This window comes from Drosophila arizonae, chromosome 2 (genome assembly GCF_054131065.1).
Source record: "Drosophila arizonae isolate 15081-1271.41 chromosome 2, UAZ_ARI_1.0, whole genome shotgun sequence".
Taxonomy (NCBI): domain Eukaryota; kingdom Metazoa; phylum Arthropoda; class Insecta; order Diptera; family Drosophilidae; genus Drosophila; species Drosophila arizonae.
In genome coordinates, this window is record NC_142922.1 from 19525802 (window position 1) to 19548488 (window position 22687).

The 22687-nt window shown below is 41.5% G+C and overlaps 7 protein-coding genes across 12 annotated transcripts; 4 read left to right on the forward strand and 3 right to left on the reverse strand.

The window, feature by feature from the left end:
* Positions 1-158: 158 nt before the first annotated feature.
* POLDIP2 (DNA polymerase delta interacting protein 2) lies at positions 159-2074 on the forward strand. The gene is made up of 4 exons (XM_089462232.1): positions 159-545; positions 686-1160; positions 1231-1572; positions 1632-2074. Exons 1-4 carry the CDS (start codon positions 436-438, stop codon positions 1968-1970), a joined length of 1266 nt encoding a protein of 421 aa, XP_089318358.1. The 5' UTR covers positions 159-435; the 3' UTR covers positions 1971-2074.
* Positions 1991-3186, reverse strand: mRpL44 (mitochondrial ribosomal protein L44). Its single transcript, XM_018017652.2, has 2 exons — positions 3027-3186; positions 1991-2974 (listed from the first exon to the last, which is right to left on the reverse strand). Exons 1-2 carry the CDS (start codon positions 3091-3093, stop codon positions 2076-2078), a joined length of 966 nt encoding a protein of 321 aa, XP_017873141.2. The 5' UTR covers positions 3094-3186; the 3' UTR covers positions 1991-2075.
* Positions 3187-3222: 36 nt separating this feature from the next.
* Snr1 (SWI/SNF related, matrix associated, actin dependent regulator of chromatin, subfamily b, member 1) lies at positions 3223-4832 on the forward strand. The gene is made up of 2 exons (XM_018017651.2): positions 3223-3641; positions 3705-4832. The coding sequence occupies exons 1-2, from the start codon at positions 3370-3372 to the stop codon at positions 4543-4545; spliced, it is 1113 nt and encodes a 370-aa protein (XP_017873140.1). The 5' UTR covers positions 3223-3369; the 3' UTR covers positions 4546-4832.
* Positions 4735-6743, reverse strand: HDAC3 (histone deacetylase 3). 2 transcript variants are annotated; one of them, XM_089462231.1, is made up of 4 exons: positions 6465-6743; positions 6158-6378; positions 6008-6096; positions 4735-5949 (listed from the first exon to the last, which is right to left on the reverse strand). In XM_089462231.1, the coding sequence occupies exons 2-4, from the start codon at positions 6313-6315 to the stop codon at positions 4886-4888; spliced, it is 1311 nt and encodes a 436-aa protein (XP_089318357.1). In that variant the 5' UTR covers positions 6316-6378; positions 6465-6743; the 3' UTR covers positions 4735-4885. The 2 variants fall into 2 exon arrangements, with proteins under 2 accessions (XP_089318357.1, XP_017873139.1); XM_018017650.2 differs by having other exon boundaries at positions 6158-6743.
* Positions 6744-6829: 86 nt separating this feature from the next.
* Hcs (holocarboxylase synthetase-like protein) lies at positions 6830-17919 on the forward strand. Of its 3 annotated transcripts, none has more exons than XM_089462211.1 (12): positions 6830-7545; positions 7604-7938; positions 8183-8339; positions 8414-9297; positions 9358-9509; positions 10399-10555; positions 10618-10821; positions 10882-11067; positions 11139-11288; positions 11356-11499; positions 17321-17652; positions 17712-17919. In XM_089462211.1, the coding sequence occupies exons 1-12, from the start codon at positions 7404-7406 to the stop codon at positions 17887-17889; spliced, it is 3021 nt and encodes a 1006-aa protein (XP_089318337.1). In that variant the 5' UTR covers positions 6830-7403; the 3' UTR covers positions 17890-17919. The 3 variants fall into 3 exon arrangements, with proteins under 3 accessions (XP_089318337.1, XP_089318338.1, XP_089318339.1); XM_089462212.1 differs by having other exon boundaries at positions 10417-10555; XM_089462213.1 differs by having other exon boundaries at positions 8183-8195.
* Positions 12926-16918, reverse strand: ksr (kinase suppressor of ras). The gene has a single exon (XM_018017647.2). The coding sequence runs from the start codon at positions 16626-16628 to the stop codon at positions 13614-13616; it is 3015 nt and encodes a 1004-aa protein (XP_017873136.2). The 5' UTR covers positions 16629-16918; the 3' UTR covers positions 12926-13613.
* A 486-nt stretch (positions 17920-18405) lies between the features above and the next one.
* LOC108614819 (uncharacterized) lies at positions 18406-22535 on the forward strand. Of its 3 annotated transcripts, none has more exons than XM_089462215.1 (7): positions 18406-19094; positions 19154-19902; positions 20104-20230; positions 21032-21504; positions 21567-22125; positions 22180-22309; positions 22369-22535. In XM_089462215.1, exons 1-7 carry the CDS (start codon positions 18544-18546, stop codon positions 22393-22395), a joined length of 2616 nt encoding a protein of 871 aa, XP_089318341.1. In that variant the 5' UTR covers positions 18406-18543; the 3' UTR covers positions 22396-22535. The 3 variants fall into 3 exon arrangements, with proteins under 3 accessions (XP_089318341.1, XP_089318342.1, XP_089318343.1); XM_089462216.1 differs by having other exon boundaries at positions 20113-20230; XM_089462217.1 differs by lacking the exons at positions 20104-20230; positions 21567-22125; positions 22180-22309; positions 22369-22535 and having other exon boundaries at positions 21032-21278.
* Positions 22536-22687: the final 152 nt, after the last annotated feature.

Here is a 22687-nt window from a genome sequence, read left to right on the forward strand (position 1 = left end):
ATAGCATAAAATCCGCGTACGTACCGGAAATCTATCAAATGGCGAAAGAGGGAGATGATGACAGTTCTGTCAAACAGAGGTGCATTTCAGCTGTTTTCAATATCATATATCGATAGTGTGCAGGGCTGCATAGAAACCAGAATAAAAAATATATATATATATATATCGAACTGACTTGGAAAATAAGTCAAAAAATAAAAACAAAACTAAATATATAATAACAATGTTTCTCGTTAGACAAAATTAAGAAAGTTATAAAATTAACTAGCACATGTACCTACTTCAATCTTTTATGTACTGCAAATACGTTGTAACACCATAACTGGCCATCCTCCCGCTATTGAGTTGCATAAAAGCTGGTCTAAGAAACGTTCAGGGCAATAACGGGCTGCTGTTGCTGCTGCTGCACTTACTAAATATTGCAATTGACAACAAATGGGTTTACTGCTTCACTTCTGCAAGTTGGAAAAGCGCTGGCAATTGCTGCAAAGATGTGATATTATATTCAAACGCCATATGAAAAAGCAGGCAGTTAGTCCAACCAAGTAAGAGATTTTTTTATTTGATTTTGAAAATATATATTTGTTGTGTTGTGGTTAAGGGGTTTGGGTAGTGAACAGACTGTACAACGCCAGCAAACAAAAACAAACGTTGCATAATTAAATTCTCTTATATACAATGCTAGACTTGCCGAGGTTGGACGCCTGTTGGAGGCAAAAGAAGGCAAGTACGATACCGGTCAACTGTTCTTGCACCGTATCTTTGGGTATCGCGGAGTGATACTCTTCCCATGGACGGCACGCGTATACGATCGTGATTTACACAATCCTAGAAAGCCGACAACGACGACGACAACGACAACGACAACAGCAACGGCAACAGCAACGCCTACTGCATGCACTACAGAGGCTTCACCACTTAGATTTAACGAAGGCAGTGGCGATAACAGTGGGACAGTAGGAGCTACACAGAGTGATGATGCTCCCACTGCATGGAATACAACCAATACGGCTGCCGACACGCAGAGTACCCAAAGTATAGGTACCGCAAAACCAGCTACTAACGCCAACTCGAGTAGCTCGGTCGATGCCAAGGAGGTCAAAGGCAAAACGCAAACGTTTTATCAGGTGCTCATTGATACTAGGGACTGTCCCTACATTGTGAGTCATTTCTATTTCTACTTGTGTTTTTCATAGACATTCAATAATTAATATCGAATCGGTGTTTTAGCGCGCTCAGACCGAGGCTGTCACTTTTTTGGGGAATCAGGACTCGAATCGCAGCTTGTACGCTATTCCTGGGCTAGATTACGTTGCGCACGATGACATTATGCCATATAGCTCAACTGATAAGCATCCTTTGCAACACGAACTGTTTGATAAGTTTTTATCTTATGCTCCGGATGCTGATCCACCATTTGTGGGCCAGGATACACTGAAGGCGTGGCAGGAAAAGAATCACCCGTGGTTGGACATGAGTGATGTACACAAAGAGACAACTGAAAATGTTCGCATAACAGTTATACCATTTTATATGGGATGCCGCGAAACGCCAGCATCTTCGGTTTATTGGGTGAGTATGAACGATATGAAGCAGAACTAGTTTGTTCATAATTAAAATTACTGTTTCAGTGGAGATATTGCATACGGCTGGAAAATCTTGGCGAACTTAGTGTACAACTGCGTGAACGGCATTGGCGCATCTTTTCACTCTCTGGCACTCTGGAGACGGTACGTGGACGCGGTGTTGTTGGCCAAGAGCCCATACTCAGTCCTCGACTTCCGGCGTTTCAATACAGTAGCCACGTAAGCTTGCAGGCGCCGAGCGGTCATATGTGGGGAACGTTTCGTCTAGAACGTGAGGATGGGTATGCTTTCGACTGCAAGATACCGCCCTTCTCTCTGGAGTCTAAGCCAGATGATGTGAGTACGCCTCCGGTTGGTACACCCACAAACGACGATGTGGATTAATGAATTTTAATAGACAATGGTTATTATTACAACTCAATATTATTTGACCATTCAGGAAGTACATGTGTTTAGGGCAAATAAAAAAATTTATTAGCAATTCCTAATCTAACCCAGCCTCACATTTTTGGTCTCCAGTTGTATTTGAAAGTCAAATGGGCGCCGATTCTCATGCATGTCAAAGAGTGATTGCAATGCATCAATAGCGGCCGTCTCTGTAGCTGTCTGAACATTCTCACCAAATCCCTTGCCCAACAGCTGGCGATCTGCATAAATACCGATTTGGAAAGCAGCCAGAAGTGTGTTTTTGCCACAGTCACCCAATAAACGGGGCTCCGGTTCACCCAATTTCCGTTGGTTGCAGATTTCGCTTAGCAGCTCCAATGGTTGCTCAGGAGTCCATATATCCAACAAATCCTTTTGATTTAGTTGTGTGCAAATAAAATCACGCACAAACAGAAATGCGCGATCCACACCACTTGAATCCGCTAAGGCACCAATGATAGCCTGTAGTGTTTCGGCAAGCGTCTCGCTGCTTGGTGGATACTCAGCGGAAAAGATAAGTTCTTTGGTGCCTAGATGCATGGATACATGCGCAAGCGTTTCAGTGCTTAACAGGTACGAGGCAATCGCCTTTTGTCCGGCTGGTGGCAACTTGGGTAGTGAATGCTGCAAATAGGCCTCTACGTAAGCCCTAGCTATATGTGCGCCTTTAGCTTTTAGTTGTTCGTTGTCGCTTATTTGCAAATCAGCCTCTGCAATTCCAAGCTTCCGCTGGCGCTCCTGCTCCTGGTTCGCATAGGCTTGTTGTGTGAATGCTGTCTGGAGAATCGGCAACTGAAATTCCTCATTCAATCTCTTGCCAAATGCAAATAGCTCTGAGCGATAGTTCCATTCAACAAATCCAGAGCGCGGCTCTGGTTTTTGTGGACCTTGCTTTTTAACGCGATGCGCAAGCTCACGTAACGTTGGCGAGACCCAGCGTTTGAAGTTTCGCCGTGTTTGAACTGTTGAAAATAGTAATTAATGTATGAACTGAGTTACTTATTTATGACATACCTGTACCGGCAGTATTAATAGGCTTTGTAAGCGCTATTAAACTGAGAACACTGCGTAATAAGGACATCGTTGACTTATAATATTAAAAATATTCACTCAGTGTTTCGGTACATATGGATAACAGTATTGCCACCCCAAGTTATTTTTGATAAACATTTTTCGATAATTTTTTAATTGCAGCCCTTAATATTGTAAAAAGCTGGTCACCTTAACGACGCCATGTCGCTGTTTGCATGAAAATTTTTATATGTGAGACTTGTGGAAATAAATTAATTGATAAAATATATCTATAATTCGAATAAATCATCGAGTACGGAGCATAAGTAAACTACATAGTTAAAAGATGGCGCTGCAGACATATGGTGATAAGCCTGTGGCGTTCCAACTGGAAGAGGGTGGCGAATACTATTATGTGGGCTCGGAGGTGGGCAACTATATGCGGCACTTCCGTGGTATCCTTTATAAAAAGTATCCAGGAATGACACGTATTGTTCTTTCCAATGAGGAAAGAAAGCGTCTCGCCGATTCCGGTCTTAGCTCACACATATTGGCCAGTTCGGTGTCTCTGCTCCGAGCTGTAGAAGTTGATGATATTATGGCCGGCAATGATGAGAAGTGTGTCCAATTTCTCTAATATCAATTTTACTTGTATATAACTAAATAATTTTGAGTTTTTAGATATCGTGCAGTTTCTGTAAATACCTCGGATACTCCAGTACCACGGGAGAGCAAATCTAAGAAGCAGCCACAATATGTTCCAACCATGCCCAATTCAAGCCACCTTGACGCAGTGCCTCAGGCAACGCCAATCAATCGCAATCGGGTGCACACTAAAAAGGTACGCACATTTCCTATGTGCTTTGACGACACAGATCCGACAGCGAGTCTGGAAAATGCAGCACAGAAGGAGTGTTTAGTGCCCATACGTTTGGATATGGAATTGGAGGGACAAAAGCTACGTGATACTTTCACATGGAACAAAAACGAGAGCATGATAACACCTGAACAGTTCGCTGAAGTTCTGTGCGATGATCTCGACTTGAATCCCCTGCCATTTGTTCCAGCCATTGCACAGGCCATACGGCAGCAAATCGAAGCGTTCCCTAACGACCCGCCTATACTGGAAGAAAGCTGCGATCAGCGCGTTATAGTTAAATTAAACATTCATGTGGGAAACACATCACTTGTTGATCAGGTCGAATGGGACATGTCGGAGAAGAACAACAATCCCGAAGAGTTCGCCATCAAGCTGTGTGCAGAATTAGGTCTGGGTGGTGAATTCGTTACAGCTATTGCATATAGTATACGGGGTCAATTATCCTGGCATTGTCGCACATATGCCTTTAGTGAGGCCCCATTATCCACCATCGATGTACCGTTCCGAAATCCCAGCGATGCGGATGCATGGGCACCATTCCTAGAGACGCTAACTGATGCCGAAATGGAAAAGAAAATACGTGACCAAGACAGAAATACGCGACGCATGCGACGATTGGCTAATACAACAACAGGCTGGTAATCGAGGGTTCGTTTCAGTAACGCACTTATTTGTGAATGTTTTAAGTGGATAAGCTCCAATAATAGTGATTATAAATAAATCATATGTAATCAGCGCTGGATACTGAAATTAAGGAAAGTCGCAAGAATTGAATGTATTCAGTTAATTATCTTAAACTAATTTATAATCACTATTAAACATACGTGTGAATTGTTGCATCGTAAAACTGAATTCACCGAATTTAGTCGGCAATATATTTATATATATATAAATAATAAATACATGTCTGTCTATTTTAAAGCCAACAATGGCCATTCTGTTCATTCATTTCTTTTTTCTTAAATAATATTAGAATATTTTATTAACTTTCCATTGAGTCGGGTTTGTCCTGATCATGTTCGCCATCGTAAAACTCATTCTTTGCCTCAACCATTTTATCCTCATCCGCCTGTGACATGCGGACATCAGGGTCTGTTTCCTCTTTCATACGCAGCTCCTCGAAATCAACGTCTCGCGGTGTTTGCACCATTTGCACACTTGGCGAGTTCTGACACATTTTCAGGTTTTCATATACATGCTTTACGATCAGCTCCATATATTGTTTAGAATTTGCGTTGTCCTGCCGCGAGTTTACATCCGGATGTAATGTGAAATCTGGCGCAAAGAAATCATAGTACTCCGTTGGAGGCAAATCGTTAGAGATCTCCTGATCGACAAGAAGCGACGTTTCGTGCGTCCAGCAGCGTGCAACGTTTCGTAAAGTGTAACCGCCGCCGCCCACAACTAATGTGGGCACATTTAGCGTTCTGACGAACTTCACGCACTCTCCATGGCCACGAGTACTAAGCGAGAAACATCCGAGACGATCTCCAGCCAATGAATCGGCGCCGCATTGCAGCACAATTGCTGTAGGCCGATAGAATTCCATAATCGCTGAAATTATTGGTTTGAACACTTGAAAATAGCTGTGATCATCGATTCCTTCTTTGAGAGGAACATTAACGCTGTAATAACGACCAGACTCGGCGCCAATCTCATACATATCCCCAGTGCCCGGAAAGAAGTAATTGCCATATTTGTGAAAGGATGCTGTCATCACGCGATCCGTTAAATAGAATGCTTCCTGTACTCCATCGCCATGATGCACATCAATGTCGATGTAGAGAACTCGCGGATTATATTTCAGCAGCTCTAGTATGCCAATTACAATATCGTTGACGTAGCAGAAACCTGAGGCCTCGAATTTCTTGGCATGATGCAGACCACCAGACCAATTGATACATATGTCGCTGTGGTTGTGGTTTAGTTTCTGTGCGCCCTCGAGGGAGGCGCCTGTGTACATGGCGCAAAAGTCAAAAAGTCCATCGAAGACGGGACAGTCCTCACCCACGCTAAAGTGAGCCAAATACTTAGTATAGGCGACGGCTGCAAATATATTAATATATATTGATATGCGATTCCTAATCGTAGGCATTTCACTTACAATTGCATTGAATATTCTGTGGAGTCACCTGCTGGAGGTAGGCGATGTATTCGTCACTATGAAACCGCAGCATATCCTGTGCACTAGCTCTGTAACGGGTAAAAAATACAAAAACTAACAATAATAATTAATAGAATAACAATTACTTACTTGTATGGTCTGTAGATTTTCATCTTTTTGTGCAAGCCGTAGTTCATGACCAGGCTGTGAGTGACGGCTAAGCGTTGCGGCTTCATGGGATGCCCCGCTCCATAGTGGAAATTCCCCACATCGGCATTGTAAAAGTATGAAACTCGTCTATCACTCATCCTTATATCATCTACAAGCTAATCTCTGTCCAGTGCGACTCCCAATATGGGCAGTATATTGTTCTTTGCATATAGTACAATCAGCAGTACAGCCACGATAAATAAAAGTCGCCGTGTTGTAGTTAGCTCGTTCAAGCCAAATAACATACCGTTGCTCCAAAATCCTTATTATTTATTATGTTTTTAGTTCAGGTAAAGCTGCATTATCAAACTTTTTAAGGTAGCTTGTGGCGAAGTTTCTATTTCACTTCATTATTAACTCGGGATTATTTATAATATTATACTAATATTTATTTAACAACAGTAATACTTTTGTTCACATAGGTTCTGCACTAGTTTTTTCCAATCAGTTTAATTTCGAAAATATTCTTGATTGTTCTTTTTACGCGTGTTTTTTATGTGTTGCTTTTTGATGTTCATTCGCTTGTTAACTTAACATAGTATAAAAATGTTATTAACATGGATACCGATAGCAATCACATATCGATATGTGTTGTCTTATTTATAGGTATCGATTTAAATCGGGACTTGAACACGAATGAAAATCAGCAACATTTTTAAACAAGCATGTAATGCTTAAAAACGTTTATTAAACAACGTAATTTTTTGTTTAATCTGATAAATACAACAAAAGAATTAAAAAACAAAAATAAGAGAAAATTCTAATATTATAGCAAACTAACTGTAGATTTAAATTGTTAAAATATCCAATTGGAAATATTTTGCTTAAGTTCTGTTAAATTAAGCAGCTGATTATAAAACGTGTTACTGTGAATGGCACATATTCTTATCTATCGCTTTGATAAGCATAAAAGCGTCCTCTGGAATCTGCGTGTGCAGTAATCAACAATAAATGTCATGGCATAGCAGAATGCGAAAACTGTGTCAAACCGTTGCTAAGGAAGCGCGTAAAAGACAGTGCGCTCCAGAAGTGATAAAAGCAAATCTAATTTGCTTACATTACGAAACCGCAAATTGATTTTATTGCAAGGGGACCTATATATTAGATAGTGTGTAGCTGTGTCAAGCAGTGCATGGTGATACTTAAAATCTAAAGCTTCGTGACTGTTGCCCCCATTTTGTCCAAGATGTTAACCCTCTATTACGTGAGCGCCACTTTGGTGCAGTCCTGGCGTATTCAAAGGGCCTGCAACAAAATTGCTGAGCAATTAGCGCAGTCATCAAGCGTAGCGTTTTATGCACTTCAATCTGGCAGAGACGACGGATTCGGTAAGCGCAATACAATGTTAATTTCATCTCGATTTAATATGGCCCTTTACTAAATTAGATCCTACAATAGCCAGCTCAGAGCTGTGCTGTAATCGGAACGTGGCTAAGGTAACGGATATACTGTGGTTGCATGGCAACCAGCATGGTTGCTGCCTGCGTCCACTGCAATCAGTGCAAATTACGCCATGGATTAGCTTTCCATCAGCCCCCAGTTTGCTACCGTTCGCCTATGCTGCGGACACTGCTACCCCCACAGTAACTCCAACAGAAATCGAACCTCAACCCAGAATAAGTCTGTCCCCGGACACGGCGCAACATCTACAATTGTTGATCGAGGCGAATATTGACTTGCAGCAGCGGGAAGCCAGCACACAAAGCTGTGTACCGGTGCAGGTGAGTCTCTGCGCAGTTACCTACGCAGTTTGTATAATACTTAAAAGTGTTCTAAGCCTGCTGGACTAAGTGCCTATTACTTTGCTTTTGCCAAGAGAGTAGTGTTGCGTGTGCATGCTCAATAAAAATATTGCGTCATTTGAGCTATTTTCACTAGAGTGTATAGATGTGTGTTAATGCAGATGTGGCTTACCAATTCTCTTTTCATGCTTTACGTGATTCAACCTTCTAAAAAAATCGACAGCTGGAAAATTACGGTAAGCTAATTGCATGGAAAATAGATTCCCACCTGGCGGTGCTCATCGAGACGGATATTGAGCACTTCACAAAACTATTGATAATGACATTTTTACAAAATAATTTATACATTAATGATCAGCTGCCACTAATGAGGATTGAGTGTAAGCGCACTAGCTGATTGAATTTTAAACATACAAAGAAGTATTTTAATATTAATTACCGTCAACATTTGCAGCTGTGCAGCGCGAGGGTGAACCACAGCCTTTTCAGTTGCTGGCTAATCATCTGAAGCGCCAATCACGCAAGGCGGTTGAACTCAGTGCGGAGGGCTGGCAAAAGCATCTGGAGGATCTGCGTGCGCTCGGCGTATTGGCTCACCAGGCTACTGAGTTCGAGCAGCAGAAGAACCGCAATGAATTGAAGCCTAGTACTCCCAAGCAGGAGCCCTTGCAGCAGCGACAGGAGCAGTCGCCCGTGGCAGCCCAAGCCAGCCTTAAGGCAGTGGCTATAGTAGAGCCCACCACCAAGACACCGTCTCCTGCCAAGCCAACCCAGCTGAAGCAGCCGACTCCAGTTGAACATCTTCTAAGCAAGCCTAGTGATTTCGAAAAAGGGACTGCCACGACGAAGACTGACAATTCATCAACCAACACCAGGGAAATGGCAAAGTCCCCAGGAGTCGAGGACAATGCAGGCACGCCCGTCGCAAAGGCATCTACTCCGAGCAGAAGTTTTGTGGCTGTGAAACCAAGTTCGCCACCGTCCGAAACTCCATCCGCCACCCGACCACGTCCCATTTTGCGTCGTAATAAAAATAGCCTGGGTGAAAGTAAACCGCTAAATGTACTTGTCTACTCGGACAGCGCCAGTGCCCGTGATTCGGCAATGGTAACACTGCGTCAAATCCTGGAGCCAGACGTGTATACCATATATGCGCTAACACCACAGCAAGCGGCACAGAAACACTGGCTAGAGCAGACGGCGCTACTGGTGGTCTGCGGCTCTGTGGCTCCGTCTATTGGCCAGATATTAGTCGACTACTTTCTGCACGGTGGCAAGGTCTTAAGTCTCTGTTCGGATATCTTACATTTTATATTACCCAATTATCGCACTGCGGAGGTAAGTCCCTTAATTTCGCTAATAGAAAATCAATACTTTAAATTTATTTGTCTGTTCCAGGTTCGCGAGCACGAATTGGTTCAGTTTTCCTACGACAAATGGCAACGGGTAAAGATGATGCACCACATTTTTTGCTACCAACCTTCTCCGGTTAAGAAAAACTTCTCCACCGACAGCGAGGAGTCGTCGGTCCAATCGCATTCACGTAAATCGTAAGTGGAGTTGCATACAGTAAATAGCATACACTGAAAACATTTCCACACATTAAATATTCACTCATGATCTAAATTGAAATTTCAATGTACTTCCCCAAATTGAAATTTATTTCATACGCATTAAACTTTATCACGCGCAACTGCCGACATAAATATATGTACATATAGATTGCTTGTTGTTAGCTTTGATTTTTAATTAGAATGCATGTTATACACGATTATACATATATTCTGGAATCCAAATTGCTGCATACTTGCAGGCGCCCGTAATATGAAGGTGAAATCACCGCTAGAATTTATTCTTTTAAATATATGTATATTTTTGGAACTAAATGTTGTGACTCAATTAGCTGAACTAATATAATTAACTACGATCTTTTACTAATTCCAATCTATTTGTGTTTCTCAAACCTTTCATGATGAAATTGGCGCTATTTTTGTATATTATTTAACAACCGAATCGTTGATATTCATATATTCATATATTTGAATCTATGTATTTTAATTGTACCATTTATTTATTTTAAAAATTGTAACTAATATATTTTCCCCTACTACTTTTAACTATAATTAAAATTATATTTTCGTTTTAATTTTGACTATTTAATTGTGGTAAAATTTCTTTTAATTTTCTCATTCAATTCTGCTGTGTGTGTTCCCATTCTTTTCCTTGCGTGTGATTTTTCTATTTCTCTCTTTTCTACTCTGTGATCGTGTGTGTGTGTGTGTATGTGCTATATGTGTCCATTGCTATTATCCTACTTACCATTAACCAAAAATAAAAATGAAACGATAATACTCGCAACAACAACATATAACAAAATACAAACCAAAAAAAAAAAAAAAAAAAAAAAACAAATCAAAATACGAAACGAACGCCGCTTAGAGCTCTAGTATGTCCAAGGTCCATGGATTTGAAGGATTTGACCGGTCAGACACACCAGTTGGAAGTCAAAGTGTTGGGCACTGAGGAGACTTGGAATACACCTAGTCTGATGTTGGCTAAAAGCTTGCAGAGTGGCGGCAAAGCCGTCTTTTCTCAGGTTTGTACGGAATAGTTCGCTCGCAGAAGCTCTCAGTGATAAAGACGGATTATTATTGGCAGGTTCACTTGGAGACTAATCCCAACGAGTTTGAGTTTGATGAAGTCAAGTTTGCAATCTTAAAGCAAAGCGAACGCATACGTATCGAAATCTTTGCGGACCTATTGCGCAAGTACCTGGAGGTGCAGGTGCGAAGTACCGACTCTGAAGGTGCTGCGTCTGCCGCAGTTGTCTTCAAACATGCCTATTTCTTGGGTCGTCATGAGGTGAGGTGTTGCCTATAGCTATGTTTAGCTGTGTGCTGTTAACCATTTTGCTATTTACAGTCCAAGTTTGAGCTCCTGGAGAAATTGCGTCCACGTTGCAGCAGCAATGACAACGTCATCATAATGCCCAAATTATCAATTAAGTTCTGTGGCAAAGATGACAAGCCGCCGGCCGCAAACGCAAATGTATTACCCATTCTGATACATTCCTGTCCGGATGATTTCTCCACAGTCGATTACTTTGATGTGGGTGTTAGCTCGTATACAAAATACATTTGCATAGATACATATTTTTAATATTTTACTTACAATTGCAGAATCTGAAAACGGAGCATATTGGACGCTTGGTCATCTATGCGCCAGTCTTGAGTAGCTCAATGCATGTCATCAACGACATGGAGCTAGTGCATGGCATTGCTGTGCTGCCGGTTCAGCAGACAGCGGGGGTCGGTCGCAGCGGTAATCAGGTAATTTATCGAATCTATCTGCGAACATGAAACTTGTCTTAAAATATATTCTTTTCCGCTCAACTAGTGGCTGAGTCCTTTGGGATGCGCAATGTTTTCTACACAGCTGCACATCGACATGGATTCGCCTTTGGGCACACGCCTGCCGTTGGTACAGCATCTGATTGGTGCTGCAGTGGTGAATACTCTTCGAGGTCATAAGCTATATAGGGTAAGTGCTGAGATAATATAAAAGTTGACGCCTTATGAGGAGGATGTGGACTTAGGGATGGTATCACAAAAGACGATAGAGTTAGCAATGAATCGTACTTTATTGAATATTCTTATATCAATTCGAATATTTATTGCTTCAATGAGGTGTCTTTAATGCCGATGCGCAAAGCTAGTGGTACATACACGATTAGAGGTACATTCCAATACTCTGAATCCACAGATTATATATGCCAGTATATTAATCTTGAACTATGAGGATTTGACAACAAGATTTTTGTATTTTGAGGTATATTATTTCAAGCCATCGATAAAGGCGATTATTTCAGAATTGGATATCATTATTTTGAACATTCTTTTAAGCATTTAAGTTGTAATTGCTTCAAAAAGATTTGCAATACAATCTTTAAAGCTTGTAAACTTATCAGTTATATATACAAAATAAGAATGCTTCCTTATAGTCTTCATACCCCGAAACCCCTAAAATAAGTAAAAAGTTGGGCAATTGCATCAGATAGTATTGACTTAGACTCAATTAAGCTCAAATACATACAAATTACAGTATAAAAAACCTGGAAAAACTAAACTGTGTACCGACTTTTGAAGAGAAAAACTATTTGTCGGTGGTTCAACATACAGTTCCAGAAACTTCGGATGGCCAAGTCGATATATAAACCAAAGGTTTTCCATTGTGAAGTTTAGATACAATCTTATATTATTCCACTACAATGGCAGCAAGTTCATTCATATATTAGTTGCGTTACATGTGATGTATTTCCAATATTTTTATCTAAAAAGTGGAGTAGTCTGATTATGAATGTTGCGTAAATAGTGGATTGAAAAATGTCGACTTATCATTGTCTTCAGCCTTAGAGTATTGTGTAATGTTATGTATGAAGAGATTCGTACATAATTGAATTATTTTATTTGTATGAATTTGGTAAGAAAATTATATAAGAATCGTTTCACTCTGGGTTCAGGGTTAAAGTCTAGCTTAGTCGGTAATAGCCGACTTGAGCACTCTTAATTATTTTGTACATTTTTTAAGTTTTTAGTTGCTTTCGGTTTTAATCGAAATTGGTCCAAAAACAATTAAAGTTTTTTCACCACTTTTTTCTTGTTCTTTTTAATTTCAATCAAAACTGAAATGAGTTGGTTAAACTTTATGAAATTTACAAACATTAAAATCAAATGGAAATATATGCATTTAATTTGTGATATTGCATTATTTTTAGCTAATTGATTTGTTTGAATAAATTTAAGTTTTGTATTTATAGTTTATTTTGACATATTTTTTTGTGTATATTTTGCATTAAATTTGTTTGCTATATACATTTTACAATACACGCTTTTTAATATATTAGTTAATATATAGTTATATATGTATACACATTCATATATATATATAGAACTTTGCTTATACATAATTAACAATTTTAAAATTGCTCACCTGATTTATGTTTACATTTCGATTTGCCACAGTGCTTGCTTTTCATTAATGTAGGTAATTTGTAATTTCTCTATGCCTATTTAACGCATTCTGATTTGCTTGTTGTTCTTTAACGTTTAAACATTGTCTTTTAATTAAACATTTGTTTGCAATTCGTAATTGTAATTAAATTTAAAATTATTTTACAATGTATATATGTAAATTGCTATAATTTGAATGAACATATACGTATATGTTTGCATTCATATACATATATGTACAAGGTTTGTTTCAGTTGTGTTTTGCTTTGCTTTTAATGTATATTTACAATTATCGTTTTTATAACACATGCACTTTGAACTTTTCTTTGCGAGTCTTTGAGAGGCTGAGGAAGTGAGCTTTGCTCTCTGCAATCTCTCTTCCCCCTTTTATCGGAAAGCAGGTTTCATTTGACATTTCGCACGCACGACAATTACAGTTAGAGTTTCACATGCGTATGTGTGGGGGTATCTGTATTTAAAAACATTCAAATATATATATATATATACATATACTATATCAAATATATATATATATCGTGAAATTGTGCTAATTTGAAACAGTGTGTGCGCGTGTGCGTGTGCCTGCTTACATACATAACATTTATGTGTGTGTATAGAAATGTATAAGTGTATATAGTAGGCTGGTTAGAACACAGACTCCGCTGAGCGGGACAGGTTGACGGGATGCGAGGGACTGCGCGCCAAACGCTTCTTTGGCAAATGCTCCAATAGGGAAAGTAGGCGTGCAAAATCTGGCCTATGCTCCTTCTCGTAGGTCCAGCACAGCATCAACAGGTCCTTGACATCGCGACCAGATTGTAAATTGGCTAGCGATTGCTTCATGCCCCGCCCCACCTGCCAAATGATTGACTCTGCCGGTTGATCCTTGAACGTGAACTCGCCGCAAATGAGCTCATACCAAACGGTCCCAAAAGAGTACACATCAGAATAGGACGTGAATTCTAAGCACTCACCAGCCGGCTTTCTGGGCAGCAGCGCTCGTATCAGTTCCGGGGCCAAGTAGCACAGCCAATTTTGTGGAACTCCCAGCCCCATATCACAGTACAGCAGCTTTGTGGAGCTGAAGAGGCCAAAGTCCGTGATGATCACCTTGCCGTTCTCAATGAAGATGTTCTTGGTGCGCAGATCCTTGTGTATTATATCCCTAGCATGCAAGTAGCCCATTCCCTGCGCAATCTGTTGGGCAATCAGCAGCGTGCGGTTCATTGCGAATTTTTCCCGTCGCTGATGTATGTAAGTGTAGAGCGTGTTGCCTTTGCATAATGATGTGACAATGGCCAAATACGGCGGATTCATGCAGGCTCCCATGAATAGTACCAGGTTCTCGTGCCGCGTCTTCTTGAAATTCGCCACCTCGTTGCGAAATGATTCCAGCATGTGTTCGTCCTGTAGATAGTCTTCATTGAGTAGCTTTACTGCGACATCACCATGCCACAAGGCTCGATGCACAGTGCCGAAGCGTCCTTGCCCAATGCGTTCCATCAAGTGCAGATCACCATAGGGTATATCCCATTCCTTTAACGATATAGAGTTCTGGCGCCATTGGCCCGAGTCCCCATCTTCAGTTGAGTCCAAGCGCACAGGCGTGCGATCCGAGTCGGTGCTGGCACTCCCAGACAGCGACACCGTCTTATCACTATCGTTCGACTTATGGGTGTCCGTGTACTCGCTAGTGAAGGGGGTGCGCTTGTCCACACCCGCATTGCTCAGTTTGCGGGGAAAGAAGCTGTCGCTGTTCACCAGGCTGGCCGTATAGGTGGCCGTGCTTCCACTGCTCAAATTCGACGCTTGCGAAGCAGCCGAATGGGTTGAGGCTTGACTGCCAGTCAGGGAGTGGATCAGACCATTGGAGCTGCTGCTGCTGTTGTTATTAGTGCTGGTGGTGTTACTGCTATTTGTGGAGCTGCTGTTGTTGTTTCCGTTGGTTAGGGGCTCTCCTGTGCTCATGTGGGGTTGCGAGTCATTGGATATCAGCGTTTGGGCTGCACTCGCATTGCTATTGCAGGCATTGATGCTAGTGATAGTCACGTTCGGGAAATTGAATTGACTCTGCTGACCCTGTTGTCCACCCGCTGTTCCACCAGCAGGTGCAGGCTTCTGCTGGCAGGCACTGGGCGTGCCTAGTTGCTGTTGTTGCTGCTGCTGCTGCTGGAATAGTGCTGGACTGCTGGGCGTGGAACTGGTGCAGCTTGAGCTTGGTGAGCTGCTGTCTCCATGCTGTAGCTGCGGCTGCTGCAATTGCGGTTTGCCTAGCGTATTCTTTTTTGGCACTGGTGACATTTTACTGCCGCTGTGCTGGGATGGGTCCCATCTGCCGCCCACTTGAGTTTGGCGAAATTCGTGAATATATTCAGGCGGAAGACCACATGAGGGCGGCACATGCGGGGCGCAGGATTTGTGGCAAATATATTTGCAGTCAGTGCACTTTAGCCAATGGCTCAACATCTGTTTTTGGCATAGTTTGCAGGTGGCGCGTATGCCGAACCAATAGCTAAAGCGATGTTTAATGGTATGACCCATGCCCACGTGTGCCACACCTGGCGAGGGCGGCACTAGCAACACATTAGAGCTGCCGATGCTACTAGAGTCTACAAAATTGTCTGAGCTACTGGCCGAGCTATGGCTGTCGGGGCTTGGATCTGTGGGCAAGCGGTTACGCGGCGGCCTTGGTGGTTGCTCCGTTATTCCTACATCGGAAGCGCTGCTGTTATGCATTAGTAGCGTTTGATGCTTCTTGGCGGGAGGTGGCGTGCCAGCAGCTGCTGCGGTACTACAGCTGCGCAAAGGAGTTCCGCTGGCGGATACCGTGCCGGAGGCGGGTGTGAACGGCGAGTTGGGTGGCGAGGGAGTTAATGTTAAAGTCATCTGTGAGCCTGTAAGTGGTTGCTGCTCGCTACGAGAATTCGACGCAGAGCTGCTACTAGCTTTTGGCTTACTATTCCCGTGATGCTGATGTTGTCGATGATGTGTGCGAGGTGAGGCGGTGTTCAGTCCGAGGCCAATGTTGCCAATGCTACCGCGATGCATGTGATGAGGATGGGGTCGATCCCATGAGTCCCAATGCCATTGCTCCGGATCAGAATTTGGCGCAACTGCTCCGCTGCTCTCTAGTGTTTCCATACATTTCCGGAGATTATGCATCGCTTTAGTCAGACGACGCACTTCTTCATCAAGCTGGCTACTAGGATTGTGGGCAAGCATTTGTTTTAGTTCTTCGTCGCTCAGCTGCAACGTTTGCTCCAGTGTAGTGTACCGCGATAGACATGCATTCAAAGATTCCGGACTTAGACCCACAACTCGCAACCACTGACGCAATTCGTTCCCGGTGGCTTGGTGATGCGGCAGCAGCCCGTTGGCGGGTATACGCTCATTTAACCTTGCTTTGGTTAGGAGCAGCTCGGAGAAGTAGCGTACTAGCTTTGATTCTAGACACCGTATCTCCTGTTGCGTTAGCGTTGCACTCGTAGCACATTGTGTCCGCAAGCCCTCCAGATGGTTAGCTGAGAGATCAATCATATCCTGTATGATGATTAGATTGCTTTCGCTTGCATTCGTCGTTGTATTGTTGTTACTGCTGCCGCTGCTTTTGTTGTTGCTGACTTGCGGCGCAGTCAGCTGGGCGGCGGCGCTGCTGCTCATTTTGTTGTGAACCGCCCGCCCCTTGCAGCACCACAAACTGATTGATTTTTTCAGACACACTCACAAACCATTTGTTGTTTGCACCACTTTGATGCACATTCCCTCACTTTGATTGGTTTGTTTCTGTTACTGAAATCACACACGAGCAATCCCGCGAAATGTAAACCTTAAGAAAGATTATGAAATGCGGAAAACGCGATAAGTTTAGTAGTTTTTAGAAGGTAGACAGAACGGGTGCCGTGTTGTCGCCTGCACGCACGAAATTTCTCTACACCCAAGTAGTAGAGCTGCGTAACTATCGTCGATGGTATCGCCGTTATTCTTGTGTGGTTTAATATATCGATAAACTTTTATCCCAATATATCGCTGATTGCTCCAACCACTGACCAGAGTGGTCAGTGCTCCAACACAAAGTCGTTTTTATGTTAAAGAGATTTTTAATTCGTTTAGAATTATGTGGTCTTATGTAATTAAGAACTTAATCTCATTTTTTATTTATTTCTTTTATTTATAAAAAATTCGTATTGACTAACCCTAATGATCATTGATATTTCTGAATTTGTCAACATACATATTTAAAAGTATCGATATCGTCCAGCCAATAATCTTATTTTATTATATACATACATATGTACAGAAATTACATTAAGACTAGTTAAATATTGTAAATAATGTATTACTTTTTATTCAAGGTACTCGATATTGCTTTAAAATGGCCAAATGATATTATAGCCAATGGAAATAACAAAATTGGTGGACTTGTCGTAAATACCACGCTACTGGGCTCCCAGGCAGTTGTGAATGTTGGTTGCGGAATTAATTTAAACAATTCAAAACCAACGTTGTGTATTAACGACTTAATAAATGAGTATAATGTGCGAGTCCCTAACGCTAAATTACCATTACTGAAATATGAGCAGTTTATTGCAATGATTTTTAATGAAATGGAAAGAATATTGGCAGAAGTACAAAACGGAAATTTTGAAAATTTCTACTCTTTGTATTATGATCTTTGGCTGCATAGGTAATTGAATTGCTTAAAAATGTGTAACAATTTTAATTACATTTTCTTCCTACTTTTAGTGAGCAAAGCATTACTATTTGTCTGCAAAACGAACAACAAAAGGAAGCCAAAATTATTGGCATCGATGATGTTGGTTTCTTAAAAGTTAAATTGGCGAATGATACGATTGAGACTGTTCAACCCGATGGTAACAGTTTTGATATGTTGAAAGGATTGATAGTACCTAAATACAATTAAAGAATTCATTATGGGAATTTATATAAAATACGAATTATTTATTCCTTAAATTTTTTGTCAGGTATATATACATATATATGAACTAACTGTTTGAAATTTTAGACGCATTTAGAGACTTAATATTAATTATAACTATTTATATATTTACAATTCTCTTCACTTAAAGTGAACATTTAGTCAAAACATATAATTATATAGCTTAAATTAATACACTGCCAATGCTAAGTGTTTTCATAAATATTTCAAGTTATCGTAATTCGAAAATATGATCAAAACAAGTTATTTGCCATAATTTAAAAATATATGTGTCTTAAATCTTGAAATTGTCATAACTTTTGCCCGTTATAAATGCGAAAAATTACTACTTCCCTATAATATTATATGTGTTAACTCAAATATTGAATTTAATAAAATTATACAATCCAAGCAGTCTATATAAATATGAAAATTAATCTCGACTGCTAAGAATTCGGTATTTTGTGCTGTTATTATTTTCGGAACAATTGGTATTTTTAATGTCGCTGGTCACATTGCTGACAACAGGGTGACCACTCTACGTTTTTTATACATGCTTAGTTTTTACTTGCAGTGAATAAAAGTACCAAAAGGTTTTATATAAGCGCCCCGGATAAAAGGAAGATAAAACATTAAAGTATGGCGCAACGTAATCATCGTGTAGATCGTTTTGCGCAAATGAGCAAGCAAGAAGAAATAATTGCCAAAAAACGACAGGAAATACTTGAGAAGCAGCGTACAGCGCAGCTGGCAAAGGCTGTGGCTGCTGCTCAAACATTGGCTGCACAATTAAAAACCATTGAGACGGCAACGCCGGTAGTCGAACCAGAAGAACAGGAGCAGGAGGAGGAGCAAGAACCATCAACGCAGACGTTACCCGTAACTCTAGCGCTAGCTGATGATGGAAGTGCTTTGGATGTAGATAATGGTGATCAGGCGGGATCGGCGGCAAGGGCTAAGTGCGATGATGGTAATGCCAAAACGCTGAACAGTTTTACGAGCAAGACGGGCAAAATTACGTTTAGTCTTAAGCGTCAACAGCTGCCGCAGCCTAGTGTTGAACAGCCGCCACCTAAAGTGAAAAATACATTTTGCAATGATGGTTCTTTTCTGGAGAACTTCAAGAAAATACTTGAGAAACATGATCAACCAAAACCGCCTACTATGGTGGCTCCTGTCACAAAGCCAAGGTAAGGACTTTTGTCTTTCGATTGCATCGATTCTTTGACACTTTACCCTCATTTAACAGTGAGGAGAACAATACGGTCGACACTCACAGCACCGAGAATAATAGTCCGCAACAGTCGGTGGATCTGGCGGTTAGTACAATAGCCACGAGTGCAGCTGCAGCAGTGATAGCTACTTCTATGGCAAACAGCATGACTATGGCTGGCTCAGGGCACAATCATTTAGCATTTAGCATGCCAGGGACGCCTACAACTATGCCCCAGGCTGTGCAACCACCACCGCCACCGCCGTTTGCGTTCAACCCCACGATGTTGGCACAAGGACCGCCACAAATGACGATGCCAGCTTTTTTCCATGGACACCATCATCTGCCTATGCAGTTGCATCCAGCCGCTGTGGCCCCACCGCCGCCGCCACCACCACCACAACTTCCTATTGCGTTGGCCAATTTGACGCCAATCTATATGCAATTGGGACCAACGCAGATGCCGTCCGACTCAGCGATGCATCAATTGAATGCCATACCGGCACCCAAAGACTTTGACTTGAATGCTATACCAAAGCCGCAGATTAATCTCGAGGCCATACAGATGCCTAATGTCACACAGGTGGATCAAATTGGTTTACTGCCGGAGCATGTAACGGCAAATCCACCTCCACCGCCTCCGCCGCCCATGCAGCCAAAGGAACAAGCATTGCAGCAACCACAACTGGAACAAAATGAACAGCAGCAGCAGCACAATCAACATCATCAACAGCAGCAGCAACAAGAACAGCAGATGCAGCAGCAAATGTCGCCGCCAGCCCAAGGTGTGTATCTGTAGTTTGTCAATAGCTTTGTCTGTTCTTTTTTTGCAAAAATTCCTGCAGTAACCCATCCATTAATCAATTCCCTCTATCTACCTAACTCCTATCCCAATTGAAATGTCCTAAATTCTCCCAACATCTGAATTAATTTCATTTAATATATTTTATGAATCGTTGTGCACGATTTTAAAGCAATTTATGTAGTTTTTTCAGAAACATGCATACAATTGCCAACGTGCATAGAAAACCTTATCGCACTGGTCGCCGAAAATGGTGAAGATTACGAAGATAAAATACGTTTGCATAGAAGCGAATTGCATCCGGCATTGTGGTAAATCAGCTGCACATTATCATGCGCAGGGCACTTTAACTAATAACTGAGTAAAAGTGGGGCAGATTTTTGAATTTTGGACGGAATAACAAAATATTTAAGAGAAAGCATTAAGTAGCTTCGGTTTGCCGAACATGTAATAACCTTGCAGATGATTCGACTCATTTTCATCTATAATTTTAGTATTTGACCCGTTACATATAACTCGAACGTTGTCTTAATTAAATAGGCTCTATAGTATATATGCATTAAATATATTATTAGTTAGGAATAATAGTCTGCAAGGTTATAGAATTAACAGTGAGATTCAGGTCATTTTAAAATCAGAACTGGACACACTTACGCCTAGACTCATCTAATAGCTTCCGGGACAATTTAGTTTAGTTCTCTAATATTAGTTAATGAGCTTCAATTTAGATAACATTTCATAGTTACATTTTGTACTGCAGATAATTATTTGAATAGAGATAGTTTAATAGAATTATGTTCTGTGCCCAATTTGATCATATGGAAGGCATAGTATAGTCCGAGTGCCGTTTGATGGTAGTGAACAACGGATTAGACTTGGAATGAGATTAGGTCGCACGCATCACCCACTTGTCACACACTGGCCGTATGTTGCCCGTCGCCATTCCACTGGAGGAGTAAGCTGAAGGATTCTATAAAATCACACTACTAAACGGGCTCCAAAAAAAAAAAAAAAAAAAGAAAAACAGTTACTCATATAATGTCTTTGTATACTGAACGCAATTGGGCATTATTCATTGTACGTTTCACTTCTTCTTTAAAATTTTAAAATAGGTTTCTTTATGATAAGAACTGCGAACAATATCGAAACTATCGCGGCCAACTGCTCGACTACGAACGCCAGCGCGGCGAGCGAGAGCGGGAGCGGGCCGAACAGCAGCTAAGCAAGGCTCACCAGCAGCAGGTGCAACAACAACAGAAAGATCAACAGCAGCAGGAGGAACACAACAGCAATTCGGCAGCAGATAAATATGATCCGGAATCGGCAATTACTGCTGATTTTGATTCCGATGATGAGTATATGCGTGGCATGATGGATCGCAATCGGGACAATATCAAGCGTCGCATCGAGTGCCGCAACGAGCTGAGTGATGAGGAGCGCAGAGAGCGAGAGGAGGAAGCGGCAATGACCACAGCTGGTGCTCTGAATAATTTGGATCAGGATGATAGAGAGACACAGCGGCAGCGCCGCAAGCGAGAACGCAAAAGTCGCTGGGGCGAAAAGGAAGCGTTGCCAAGCGGCTCAGGTGAGTAAATTATCACCTGCTCTTACATAATATAGAATAACTTTAAAATTGCTCTATTTTAGGTACACCAACTAGCTTTGGAAACCAGAACAAGCCCATGCTGACCACTATCACGCGTAATGATCCGGCATTGCTGCAGTACGCTCGTCTTAACTATGGCTCCACACAGTTGTCGGAGGACCAGTGGAAGCAATGCGAAGAGCATTACAAAGTCAATTTGTTATACCAGGACATGATGCGTAAGCGTCAAGAGATCGATCGCCTAGCACGAGGCGGTAAGTTCAAATACGAATACGACTCCGATGAGGACATCGAGGGTGGCACCTGGGAGCATAAGCTGCGTACAGCTGAAATGGAAGCCACTCACTTGTGGGCCAATGCACTTACCAAACAGAGCGAGGGCAAGCATCACATTGGTGATTTCCTACCTCCCGAGGAACTAAAGAAGTTCATGGAGCAGTACGAAGCAAAGAAAAGTAACAGACAGCCGGATTTAAGTGACTACAAGGAGTACAAATTAAAGGAAGATAACATTGGATTTCAAATGCTGCAAAAGCTCGGCTGGAAAGAGGGTCAAGGCCTGGGCCAAGACGGTGCTGGCATTGTAGATCCAGTTAACAAGTACGATATTTTCAAATCCTTTATCCTGTTATTGGCTAAACTAGGTACTTTCAGGGCGCCACAACGTGACGGCAACCAGGGTCTGGGCGTTGGAAGTGTTGCACAGCCTGAAGATTGCGACAACGAGTATGATGCATACCGAAAGCGAATGATGTTGGCATACCGTTTCCGCCCGAATCCTTTGGTAAATTGAAAAGTGCACAGTGATCCAAATATCCGCTCTAATGAACTATTCTCTTTCAGAATAATCCACGTCGTGCCTATTACTAGCGACTACGCATATAAGCAATATCTGATGCTTTATATTGATTAAGATTCACTCTCTGAGCCCATTTATATTCGATCACATATAAAGAGCGATTATAAAGTTAATATTTATTAAGTAGTATGTTACTGCTGACCACAATGAATATTTGCTGAAGTTCTTCTTCTGGATTAGATGCCACAATTTGTAGTTGTGTTTATTGTTACGCATTATATTTATATAATATACATAAACAGTATAGTTCGTAATCAACTTATAAGCTATGGATGCTATAATAATGTGTGCTTTAGGGACTAT